At 38.2% G+C, this 13,049-nt stretch overlaps 1 protein-coding gene across 3 annotated transcripts in view; it reads left to right on the forward strand.

Moving 5' to 3' along the window:
* The first annotated feature begins 3,761 nt into the window (after positions 1 to 3,761).
* Positions 3,762 to 13,049, forward strand: part of LOC100847151 (disintegrin and metalloproteinase domain-containing protein 5-like) — a 147,975-nt gene continuing 138,687 nt past the window's right edge. The window contains exons 1-2 of one of the 3 annotated variants that reach the window (XM_059882369.1): positions 3,762 to 3,965; positions 4,642 to 4,721. In XM_059882369.1, the coding sequence (XP_059738352.1) occupies positions 3,911 to 3,965; positions 4,642 to 4,721 (135 nt within the window). In that variant the 5' untranslated portion in view covers positions 3,762 to 3,910. Of the gene's footprint in view, positions 3,966 to 4,641; positions 4,722 to 13,049 lie in introns of those variants that run through there. The other 2 variants (XM_024986449.2, XM_059882366.1) reach the window with 2 other exon arrangements.

Here is a 13,049-nt window from a genome sequence, read left to right on the forward strand (position 1 = left end):
TTTGCCCATTTTGTAAGTGGAATATTTGTGATTTTTTTTTGCTATTGAGTTACATGAATTCCAAACATACTTTGGTTATTAACCCCTTCTCAAATATATGATTTGCAAGTATTTTTCCCATTCTGTATGTTGCTTTTTCATTTGTTAACTGTATCCTTTGCTGTGAAGAGCTTTTTAGTTTGCTATAATGAGAGAAGAGAGTGACCAACTACAAGACAAATACAAAACTGTTAATAAAATGACAATAATAAATCCTTCCCCATCAATAATTACTTTAAATGAAAGTGGGTTAAACGTCTCAATAAAAAGATACAGAGTGGCTGAATGATTAAAAATGAGAGCAAACTCCCACTGTATGCTATCTACAGGAAACTCACTTTAGATTGAAGGTATACATAGGCTTAAAGCGAGAGGAAGAAAAAGATATTTCCCACAAATGATAACTTTAAAGCGAGAGGAAGAAAAAGATATTTCCCACAAATGATAACCAAAAGAAAGGAGTGGTTATATTTAAATCAGATGAAGCAGACTTCACATCAAAAACTGCCTCTAGAGCCAAAAAAAAGATCATGACACAATGATAAAAGGGTAAATTCAACAGAAAGAGATAACAATTGTAAATATACATGCACCCCAAATCAGAGCACCTTGTGTATAAAACAAGTATAGACAAATCTGAAAGAAGAAATGTAATAATAGTAGGAGATTTCAGTGCCCTATTTTAAACAATAGGTAAAACACAACAGAGAATCAATAAACAGCAGACTTGAACAGCAGTACAGACAATGTGGACCCAACAGGCATATACAGAACTTTTCACCCAAAGCAGAAGAATGCACATTCTTGATTATATATTCCCCAAACATTCCCCAAACAGGTCAGAAAACAAGTCTTAAATTTAAGAAGATGGAATCCATAACAAGCATCTTCTGCTTTATATTAATATTTTTTCATATGCTGTGTGATCTGCTCCCATTGAGGCTGCATGCAGTTTTTCCCTGCCTGAGCTGTTGTAGTTGTGGAACATGACCAGGCAAGAAAGCCACACAAACTCTTAGCTCTTACTAGATGTAAAGGTAATCTTCCAAGAGTAAACTCTATTCAAGTTCGTGTCTGCCTTTGGTCATTTTCCAGGTCCTTTGGGTTTTTAAAGGTATTTTGCCAGGCATTTATAATCGTTTTCTGTGTGAAGAATCAGACTACACATTAGTGTAATCTTTACCAGAAGTCATCCCCAGGGCTGGACTTGGTAAATCACAGAATATATTAAAAAAAAAAAATTCTTGGAAAACTGCCAGATTGTTCTCTGGAATGGTTATTACTGCTTACATGCCTACAAACCAAGTCTTATGTTTCTCTTCATTCTTACCTGCACTTGATGCTATTCGCCACCCTGCTGCTAAGCTGCTAAGTCACTACAGTAGTGTCCAACTCTGTACGACCCCATAGACAGCAGCCCACCAGGCTCCCCATCCCTGGGATTCTCCAGGCAAGAACACTGGAGTGGGTTGCCATTTCCTTCACCAATGCGTGAAAGTGAAGTCGCTCAGTTGTGTCCGACTCTTCGCAATCCCATGGACTGCAGCCTACCAGGCTCCTCCATCCATGGGATTTTCCAGGCAAGAGTACTGGAGTGGGTGCCATTGCCTTCTCCAATTCACTACCATAATTTTTGCTAATTTATTGGATAGAAAGTGATATATCGTTGTTTTAATTTGCTCATTTGTGATTACTATTTAGCCTAAAGATCTCTTTATATCCTTTTAGGCATTATCATGCTTTATGAAAAAAATGTATTCATAATGTTTTCCTATATTGCTACTGGATTTTTTTGTCCCCTTCTGTCTCCTCCCATACCTTTGTCTATGTGTGTGTGTGTGTGTAGGCGGGGTGCTCAGGTATGTTGGATATCCTAGATAGTAATTCCTGGTTGGTATTAAACTTTGCAAATGTCCTCTCCTTGTCGTTCCCTTTTCTCTTAACTTTTTAATACTTGGGTTCTTTCTAAAGCCATTCTCTTATTTTTCAAATTAAGAGAAAGAGTTTTCCCATTATCCCTTTAATTAATTTTCTTCTAATTATTTTAATTTTTCTCCTTCTGGAAAATACTATTATTAACACTCTCTATTCCTTATCTCTTAATTATAGTTTTGTCTTTTCTATTTTTTTTAATCCTTTCTTGTTCTTTCCTGGGAGAGTTTGTCAATTGGAGCAATAAGTGTCTGCTGCTGCTGCTGCTAAGTCACTTCAGTCGTGTCCGACTCTGTGTCACCCCATAGACGGCAGCCCACCAGGCTCCCTGGTCCCTGGGATTCTCCAGGCAAGAACACTGGAGTGGGTAATAAATGTCTATGCTACTATTTATACTAAGACTTGTGATTGTATTTCTTGCCACTTGATTATTTTAAAGAATTATTTGTTAGTGTTATGTCAGGAAGCGTTTAACAGGAGGCTTCCTGTGTGCTGTTTTGGATCTATTGGGAATTCTCTGTTCCTTATTAATTCCTGAATATTTGGGAATTTAAAAAGCATGCTGATATTTATTCAGTTTAGTTCAGTCGCTCAGTTGTGTCTGACTCTTTGCGACCCCATGAACCGCAGCACGCCAGGCCTCCCTGTCCATCACCAACTCCCAGAGTTTACCCAAACTCATGTCCATTGAGTCAGTGATGCCATCTAACCATCTCATCCTCTGTCGTCCCCTTCTCCTTCTGCCTTCAACCTTTCCCAACATCAGGGTCTTTTCAAATGACTTGACTCTTCCCATCAGGTGGCCAAAGTATTGGAGTTTCAGCTTCAACATCAGTCTCTCCAATGAACACCCAGGACTGATTTCCTTTAGGATGGACTGGTTGGATCTCCTTGCAGTCCAAGGGACTCTCAAGAGTCTTCTCCAACACCACAGTTCAAAAGCATCAATTCTTCAGCACTCAGCTTTCTTTATAGTCCAATTCTCACATCCATACATGACTACTGGAAAAACTGTAGCCTTGACTAGATGGACCTTTGTTGGCAAAGTAATGTCTCTGCTTTTTAATATGCTCTCTAGGTTGGCCATAACTTTGCTTCCAAGAAGTAAGCGTCTTTTAATTTCATGCCTGCAATCACCATCTGCAGTGATTTTGGAGCCCCCCCAAATAAAGTCAGCCACTGTTTCCACTATTTCCCCATCTATTTGCCATGAAGTGATGGGACCAGATGCCATGATCTTAGTTTTCTTAATGTTGAGCTTTAAGCCAACTTTTTCACTCTCATCAAGAGGCTTTCACTTGCATCAAGAGGCTCTTTAGTTCTTCACTTTCTTCCATAAGGATGGTGTCATCTGCGTATCTGAGGTTATCTGATATTTATTAGTCACCAGGTAATGTAACAGAGAAGGAAATGGCAACCCACTCCAGTGTTCTTGCCTGGAGAATCCCAGGGATGGTGGAGCCTGGTGGGCTGCCGTCTATGGGGTCGCACAGAGTCGGACACGACTGAAGGGACTTAGCAGCAGCCGCAGCAGCAGCAGCAGCAGCAGGTAAAGTAAGGAAAAGACATTTTCAGCAAATGGCATTATGATACATTACCTTTGCACCCTCTCCTCACTGTAATTGGAAACTACTTCAAAAACCGTCAATCCAAGGCGAAGATACAACCAAAACCAGGCACCACCAACCAGCCTCATCTGAGAACTGTAACTTGCGCAGCTTTTCCTTCCTTCACAAGAAACTGAATGCTCTCTCCTCAGCCGCAGCTGCCCACCAGCTGAACGCTAGGTGCGCCCGCTGGCCCTCCCGGAGGCAACCGGGAGCCGCTCCCCGCCTTTTCTTCGCGCGCCGCGGCCATCTCCCACCCGCACTGCGCCCCCATTCGCCGCAACGCCTCAACCGTCACTGTTGGGCCAGTGTGGCTCCAGGTCAGCGGAGCCATGTTCCTTCTTCTGGTCCTTCTCACCGTCCTCAGGGGGCTGCACGGAGGCCCCAGTAAGTCCAGAACCTTGCCTTCTCGGGTTGGAGGGCTGCCCTTTTCGGTCCAGAATCGGGCCCCAGACCTTCCTTCCACGCCGTCTGACCCTTGGCCTCGAGGTCTGCAGCCAAGGAGGCAGAGGCAGCGTCAGCGCAAAAATCTTTTCATTTCTCTGGGTGATTTCCTTGTCTGTAAAATGGGAAAAAAGGAAAGATGTGGTCTTTTTAACATTCAGAATTCTGCTCTTCTAGAAATAATTGCACTGCCATGAAGAAGACATTTATCAATGAGTTCCTCCTTGGTAACTGCAGTCCTCCACCTTCTCCGTGGAAAATTGCAGATCACCTTTGTCTTCAGTATTCTGTATCTTTTTTTCCCTTGCAAATGGTCCCAGTTTCTTGATGCATTCCACTTTTAAAATTTCCATATCTCTTAGGTCAGTGTAATTTGTTACTGTTACTTAGTCAAACTGCCTGCCTAAAGATAGGAAAAGAGAGAGAATCAAACCTTAAGATTATAAAGGGTTAAGAAATGTATGGGTAAGAAGGACCAAAAGACAGGAGAAAGGGAAAGCAAATGCATATATTACACACAAAAAAGTTGGTAATGTAGAAAAACACATGAAGAATTGGATTTAGAAATGAAAATGTAAGATTACAAGTATCAGAATAACTTTGGTTGTTTTTCTTTTAGATCTTCATAAAAAGTTTGTGCAGACCACAATTCCTGAAAAGATTTCAACGTCTGAGGCAATCAAAGATCCAGAAAATAATGTAATTGGGAAATAATATTTGTATTTCTTAAATTGTGTGAAATTGCTTTTAGTATCAAGACCATAGCTGCTGATGTTGGGCAGTAATTCAGTTCTTGGAGGCAGAGCTGAGTGCTCAGAACAGGTTCACAAGGAGGAACATTTTGATGAGAGGTGTTGAGGCAAAAAAAAAAAAAAAAATGCATTTATTTGGTGTTTGTTAGGACTGCAGCCTGGGAGACACAGATCCAAGAAGCACTTGAAATATGTTCCACCAGACTACAAAATGGTAGAAGAAAGCTACTAGGTTCCATAAATTGTTAAGAATTAGGATTAGAGCTGGCAAGAAGTAAGGGTGTCCATTAAGCAAGAATCGGGGTTGGAGTTTGAAATGATTACATAGCTGGGAGAGGGGGCCCATGAAACTACAGGGTTGCATCCAGCAGCTGCTAGCAGATACGGTTTTGAAAATGGTTGGTGGTGTCCTTGAGTTTGATACAGTTCAGAAAATTCATATTCTCAGTGATGCAAGAATTTGTCTGAAACCCCATCCGCTGGTGGACACCTGACTCCATTTGGGATGCCTGAACCATAGTTATTCCACTTTGATTGTTAGATGATCTTAAACATGTCATCACTATTCTCTCCACCCAAAACCATGTATTTTACTTAATAATTCAACTCTATAAGAGAATCTCTGCGAAAGTTTCCTGTTGTCTAAGTCTCATCTGGAAGGGATTTTACTTGCGAAACCTTGTGAGGAAGGCTCTTTTTTGTTTCACTAGAAAAATACTATGCAAAAACAAAAAGAAAATTTTCTTTTCTGCATAGTGATTACTTGCAGCTATGGCTGTGCTCCAACAAGGTGACACATGCCCATCTTTCATGTTTCTGCAATTGCAAAGGGAGCTGTTTCATTCTTTAACTGTCGCAGTGGATTTTAACCTGGCACTTGAAAATTTGCTTACAATTTTGAAATAAATACTTACGATAGTTGTGCATTTAGTCATTTGGGCAGAAAGACTGATGATATACAGTGGGAAAAACTATTCTGGTGCCTGCTACAATTTCTTTTATCTTCTTCCTCTGAATTTTTCTTAATCCCCCAAATTTGTTATATCACCTTCTTTGGTATTATATGAGGAAATCATTTATTTCTTTTGCTTAGCCGTTAGTATATGCAGGTTTATATTTGACTTTCCATCAAGTTTGATGTTTAGAACAATTGCAAACCACACAAAGAACTTCAAAAAGGAACTTCTCTTCAGTTGAGAAATTTCTACTGTCCAAAATATTCATTACAAGATTTACACTTGTGTTTTGGCATTTTGGGATTTAAATATATGCAAATAAAAATGTAGATAATAGTTTAAAAACATTTAAAGAATTGAAAATATTGAATTGAAAATCTTGCAGCTGTGTCAGTGAAACTGTCAGAAGTCTAAACTCATAACTAATCATAAAAGAGCTGAACTGTTGAAAAGATTGTGAACTTGTGAACAAACTATAAATTGAGCTTGGTATGTTACTCAAAACAAATGATGACCTTACAATTTGCTTGTAAGGGCCAATTGTAAACCCAGTCTTTCTGAAGAAAGCCAGCTAATCTTATATAAGGTTTTGGGAAGCCAAGGCAATGGTACCCCACTCCAGTACTCTTGCCTGGAGGGTCCCATGGATAGAGGGGCCTGGAGGGCTGCAGTCCATGGGGTCGCTGAGGGTTGGACGCGACTGAGTGACTTCACTTGCACTTTTCACTTTCATGCATTGGAGAAGGAAATAGCAACCCACTCCAGTGTTCTTGCCTGGAGAATCCCAGCGACGGGGGAGCCTGGTGGGCTGCCGTCTATGGGGTCGCACAGAGTCGGACACGACTGAAGCGACTTAGCAGCAGCAACAGCAGTGTTCAGGGACCCATGGGCTTTCAGAAGGGAGGGTGTTTAGGTATAGACAGGCTTTCAGTTGTGTTGGTGCCATTAGTTGAGGTAGTCTACTTGTTGGTCTCACTTTCAGAATCCTCCTCAGTGGATTGAAGCACTTACTGACTCCTGTCTAGAAGCTGTCGCTGTCACTAATTGGCTGACTTTTAGAAACTTGGGGTTGTTATTGATTTGCAAACTTTCAGAAGCTAGTTATTTGAGTGTGGCTGTTGTTAACTGGCTGATTTTCTGATTGTACATGGTGGTAAAAATTATCTCTAATGGTAGTTACACAACTTGAGATTTTGGCCAAATGATAATTTTTTCCCCCTCGCCTCCCCAACCCCCCAGTTTCTGTCTATAAAGATTTAATTTTATAGTTAATTTTAAAAATTGAAGAATAATTATCTGCACCATTATGTTAGTTCCAGGTGCAAAACATAGTAATTCAGTATTTCTGTACATTACAAAATGATCACCTTGATAAACCTAGTTATCATCTATCACTGTACAAAGTCATTACAATATTATTGACAGTATTCCCCGGACTGTACATTTCATCCTTATAACTCACTTATTTTGTAACTGAAAGTTTGTATCTGTTTATCTCCCTCACCTATTTCATTCATCCCCCTCACCCTCTTCCCTATGGCAGCTACCTGTTTGTTCTCTGTATCTGTGGGTCTCTCAGCTTCAGTTCAGTTCAGTTCAGTCACTCAGTCATGTCCAACTCTTTGTGACCCCATGAATCGCAGCACGCCAGGCCTCCCTGTCCATCACCAACTCCCAGAGTTCACTCAGACTCACGTCCATCCAGTCAGTGACGCCATCCAGCCATCTCATCCTCTGCCGTCCCCTTCTCCTCCTGCCCCCAATCCCTCCCAGCATCAGAGTCTTTTCCAATGAATCAACTCTTCGCATGAGGTGGCCGAAGTACTGGAGTTTCAGCTTTAGCGTCAGTTGGTTCATTTGTTTTGTTTTTTATATTCCACGTATAAGAGAAGTCAGGTGGTACTTGACTTTGTCTGACTCATTTCACTTAGTACTGTGTTGTAGGTCCATTCATGTTGTAAATGGCAAATTTTCACTTTTTGGGTAATACTATTTTGTGTATAAAACCATATCTTCATCTATTCGTCTACTGATGTGCACTTAGATTGCTTCCATGTCTTGGCTATTGTAAATAATTGCAGTGAATATGGGGTGCATGTATCTTTTTGACTTAGAGTTTTTGTTTTCTTCAGGAAAAAACTCAGAAGTGAAATTTCTAGACCCTATGCTAGTTCTGTCTTTATGTTTTTGAGGACCCTCTATAGTACTTTACATAGTGGCTGCACCAGTTTACATTCCAACCAGCATTGTATGAGGGTTCTCTTTTCTCCACATCCTCTCACACGGTTATCTCTTGTCTTTTTTATCATAAGTGTGAGGTGATATCTCATGGTTTTGATTAGCATTTCCTGATGATTAGTAATGTTGAGGATTTTTTCATGTGCCTGTTGGCCATCTGTATGTCTTCTTTGAAAAACTATCTATTCATATATTCTGCCCATTTTTTAAATGTGTTGTTTGCTTTTCAGATGTTGAGTTGTATAACTTCTTTGTCTACTTTGAATATTGGTCCTTTATCATATATATTTTTTGTGAATATTTTCTCCTGTTCAGTAGGCTTTTGCATTTTGTTAGTAGTAGTTTCCTGCACTGTGAAAAGCTTTTTAGTTTGATATAGTCCTATTCGTTCATTTTGTTCCCCCCTGGTTTCCTGAGGAGATATTTTAAAAAATATTGCTAAGACCACTGTCAGTGAGCATACTGCCTCTGTTTTCTTCTGGGAGTGTTATAGCTTTAGGTCTTACATTTAAGTCTTTAATTGATTTTTCAATTTATTTTTGTATATGGTGTGACAAAGAGGTCCAGTTCGATTCTTTTCCATGTGGTTGTCCATTTCCCACCACAATTTACTGAAGAGGCTGTCTTTTTCCTATTGTATGTTCCTCCTTCTTTGTCATACATTACTTGACCATGTACATGTGGGTTTAGTACTAGACTTGCTGTTCCGTTTTCTGATCTCTGTGTCTGTATTTGTGCTACTAACATACCGTTTTGGTTACTATAGTTGTGTCATAGAGTTTGAAATCAGGGAGTGTGATATCACCTGTCTTGTTATTCTTTCTCAAGATTGTTGGCTATTCAGGTCTTTTGTGGTTCCATAAACATTTTAGAATTATTTATTTTAGTTCTGTGGAAAATGCCATTGGTATTTTGATAAGGGATTGCATTAAATCTGTAGATTGCTTTGGGTAATATGGTCATTTTAACAATATTAATTCCTATAATCTATGTACACAGTTTCTTTCCATCTGTTTATATCATCTTCAGTTTCTCTCATCAGTGTCTTATAGTTTTCTGAGTAGAGGTTTTTTACCAGCTTGGTTAGATTTATTTCTCGGTATTTTATTCTTTTTGATGCAGTTGTAAATTGGATGGTTTTCTTAATTTTTATTTCTGATAGTTTGTCAGTGTATAGAAATGCAACAGATTTCTGTATATTAGTTTTTTTTTCTTGCAACTTTGCTGAATTCACTTATTACTTCTAATAGTTTTTTGGTAGCCTCTTTAGCATATTCTATATATAATACCATGTTACATGCAACAGCAACAGTTGTCCTTTTGCCATTTTTATTTCCTTTTACTTATTTTTTGTCTGATTAATTTCACTAGGACTTCCAATACTATGTCAAATAAAAGTGATGAAAGTGAGGATCCTTGTTTTGTTCCCGATCTTAGAGGAAAAACTTTCAGATTTTCATGATTGAGTATATTAGCTATGGGCTTGTCAGACATGGACTTTATTATGTTGAGGTGTCATAGTGATGTTGGGTTTTATCAAAAGCTTTTTCTGCATTTCACAATTTTTAAACTCTTGAATTTGTTATTATGATATATCATGATATTTGACTTACAAATATTGAAATATCCTTGTACCTTTGGAATAAATCCCACTTGATCTTGGTGTATGGATTTTTAAAATATATTGTTTAATTTGTTTTGCTAATATTTTGTTGAGGATTTTTGCACCTATGTTCATCAGTGATATTGTTCTATAGTTTTCTTTTTTGTGGTGTCTTTTTCTGGTTTTGGTATCAGGCTGATACCTCATTGAATAAAATAGAGAGTGTTCCTTTCTCTTTAATATTTGTGAGTGCTTTGAGAAGGATAGGTGTTAAGTCTTCTTTTAATGTTTTGTAGGCTTCACCTATAAAGCCATCTGGTCCTGGACTTTTGTTTGTTTGGAGTTTATTTAACTTACCGATTCAGTTCATTACAGTCTATTCATATTTTGTATTTCTTATTGATTTAGTCTTTAGAGATTGTACATTTCTAGTAATTTATCCATTTCTTCTTAATTGTCTATTTTACTGGTGTATAATTGTTCTCAGTACTCTTATGATTTTTTCTAGTTCTGAGGTGTTTGTTAGATTTAGTCTTGAGAGATTGTACATTTCTAGTAATTTATCCATTTCTTCTGGATTGTCCAATTTACTGGTGTATAATTGTTCTCAGTACTCTCATGATTTTTTGTAGTTCTGGGGTGTTTGTTAGAACTTCTTTTTTATTTCTGATTTTATTTTGGCTCTTGTTTTTCTTGATGAGTCTTACTGAAAGTTTTTTGATTTTTATTTATCTTTTCAAATAACTAGCTCTTAGTTTTATTGATTTATTTTAAAATTTCTATGTCATTTATTTCTCTTCTGATCTTTTTGATATCTTGCCTTCTACTAACTTTGGGTGTTGTTTGTTCTTCTTTTTATATAGTTCTTTTGGTGTAAGGTTAGATTATTTATTTGAGATTTTTCTTGTTTCCTGAGATAAGACGTATTACTAAAAATGTCCCTCTTAGAACTGCTTTTGCCACATCTCATGTATTTTGGATGAGTTTGTTTCCATTTTCATTTGATCCAGGTATTTTTTGATTTGCTATTTAATTTCTGCTGTAATACATGAGTTGTTTAGTAGCATATTGTTCAGACTCCACATGCTAGTGTTTTTTTGCAGTTTTTTTTTTCTTGTTCTGATTTCTAGTCTCAGACCTCTGTGGTCTGAAAAAATGAGTGATTTGATTTCAGTTTTCTCAAATTTACTGAGACTTGTTTTTGGCATAGTATGTGGTCTATTCTGGAAATGCTTCTAGTGCCCTTGAAAAGAGTGTATTCTTCTTTTGGATGGAATTTTCTGTAAGAATCTCTCAAGTTCATTTGATAGTGTGTCATTTAAGGCCAGTGTTTCCTTATTAATTTTAATTTTCTGTCTCTATTATCTGTCCATTGATGTCAGTGAAGGGTTAAAAACCCTATGTTGTGTTACTCTCAATTCCTCCTTTTTTGTTTGTTAATATTTGCTTTATGTATTTAGGTACTCCTATGTTGGGTGAATATATATTTACAATTATTATATCAACTTGTTGCCTTGATCCCTTTATCATCTGGGCTGTTGGACTGTTATCCCTATTGTCCTATATTCCACTGCCTTAATTAATGTAGCTTTATTACAAGTTTTAATATAGGTGAGTACTGGTACTCATACTTTTCTTTCAATACTTTGAAGAGGTCATTCCATTGCCTTTTGTTAGTCACATAATTTATTAAGAATTGTTCTGAACATAATGTGTCATTTTTCTCTTATTGATTTTGAGTGTTTTCTCTTTTTATTTTGTTTTAAATTTTTGAGTATGACATGCCCAGGTTTGCTTTCTTTATGTTCATCCTGCTTTGGAATTATATAATAATTTGCCCCTGTGAGTTGTTATCTTTCATAAGCTTTGAAAGTGTCAACCGTGAATTCTCCAAGTGTTATTTCTTAGTCTTACCTTTCTCCTTATTTTTTGGATTATAATTGCATGAGTGTTGGAGTGAAGTGAAGTGAATTGAAGTCGCTCAGTCATGTCCGACTCTTTGCGACCCTATGGACTGTAGCCTACCAGGCTCCTCCATCCATGGGATTTTCCAGGCAAGAATACTGGAGTAGGTTGCCATTTTCTTCTCCAGGGGGTCTTCCTGACCCAAGGATCGAACCCAGGTCTCCCTCATTGTAGGCAGACACTTTACAGTCTGAGCCATGAGGGGAATACATGAGTGCTAGACATTTTTAATCGGTCACATTTCTCTTGTTTTCTTCTTTGCATTTTTCTCTGTGTTTCAACATGGGTATTTTCTACTGACCTGTATTCCTGTCACCAATTTTAACCCCTGCTAAGTCTAATCTTCTTTTATACCCTTTCACTGAACTTTTAATAACAGATACTGGTTTTTTTCTGCTGTACAATTTTAATTTGTTTCTTTATTACAGATTATACACTTTTATTGAAATTCTCCATGTTCTAATTTTAATCAAAGTTATTTAATAGGTATTACTTGTGGGCTTGTTGTTATTCCCTATTATTTGTTTATTTATTTTAAATTTGATCCTGTTCTTTAGCATTTTTTATCATTTTTTTTTTAAAGGGAAAGTTGGTGTATTTGTTTGCTAAGTCCCCTATAACAAAGAAACACAAACAATGTGTCTTAAGTGACAGAAACTTATTGTCTCATAGTTTTGGAGGCTAAAAGTCCAAGATCAAGATGTTGGCAGCATTGGTTCTTTTTGAGTACTATGAGGGACAGATCTGTTCCCAGCCTCTGCCATTAGCTTATAGAGACTGCAGATTCTCCCATTGTGTCAGATCAGATCAGATCAGTCGCTCAGTCGTGTCCGACTCTTTGCAACCCCATGAATCCCAGCACGCCAGGCCTCCTTGTCCATCACCAACTCCCGGAGTTCACCCAGACTCACATTCATCGAGTCAGTGATGCCATCCAGCCATCTCATCCTCTGTCGTCCCCTTCTCCTCGTGCCCCCAATCCCTCCCAGCATCAGAGTCTTTGCCAATGAGTCAACTCTTTGCATGAGGTGGCCAAAGTACTGGAGTTTCAGTTTTAGCATCATTCCTTCCAAAGAAATCCCAGGGCTGATCTCTTCAGAATGAACTGGTTGGATCTCCTTGCAGTCCAAGGGACTCTCAAGAGTCTTCTCCAACACCACAGTTCAAAAGCATCAATTCTTTGGCACTCAGCCTTCTTCACAGTCCAACTCTCACATCTATACCTGACCACAGGAAAAACCATAGCCTTAACTAGACGGACCTTTGTTGGCAAAGTAACGTCTCTGCTTTTGAATATGCTCTCTAGGTTGGTCATAACTTTCCTTCCAAGGAGTAAATGTCTTTTAATTTCATGGCTGCAGTCACCATCTGTAGTGATTTTGGAGCCCAGAAAAATAAAGTCTGACACTGTTTCCACTGTTTCCCCATCTATTTCCCATGAAGTGATGGGACGGGATTCCATGATTTTCGTTTTCTGAATGTTGAGCTTTAAGCCAACTTTTTCACTCTTCAC

Source organism: Bos taurus, chromosome 27 (genome assembly GCF_002263795.3).
Source record: "Bos taurus isolate L1 Dominette 01449 registration number 42190680 breed Hereford chromosome 27, ARS-UCD2.0, whole genome shotgun sequence".
In the NCBI taxonomy this organism is placed as follows: Eukaryota; Metazoa; Chordata; class Mammalia; order Artiodactyla; family Bovidae; genus Bos; species Bos taurus.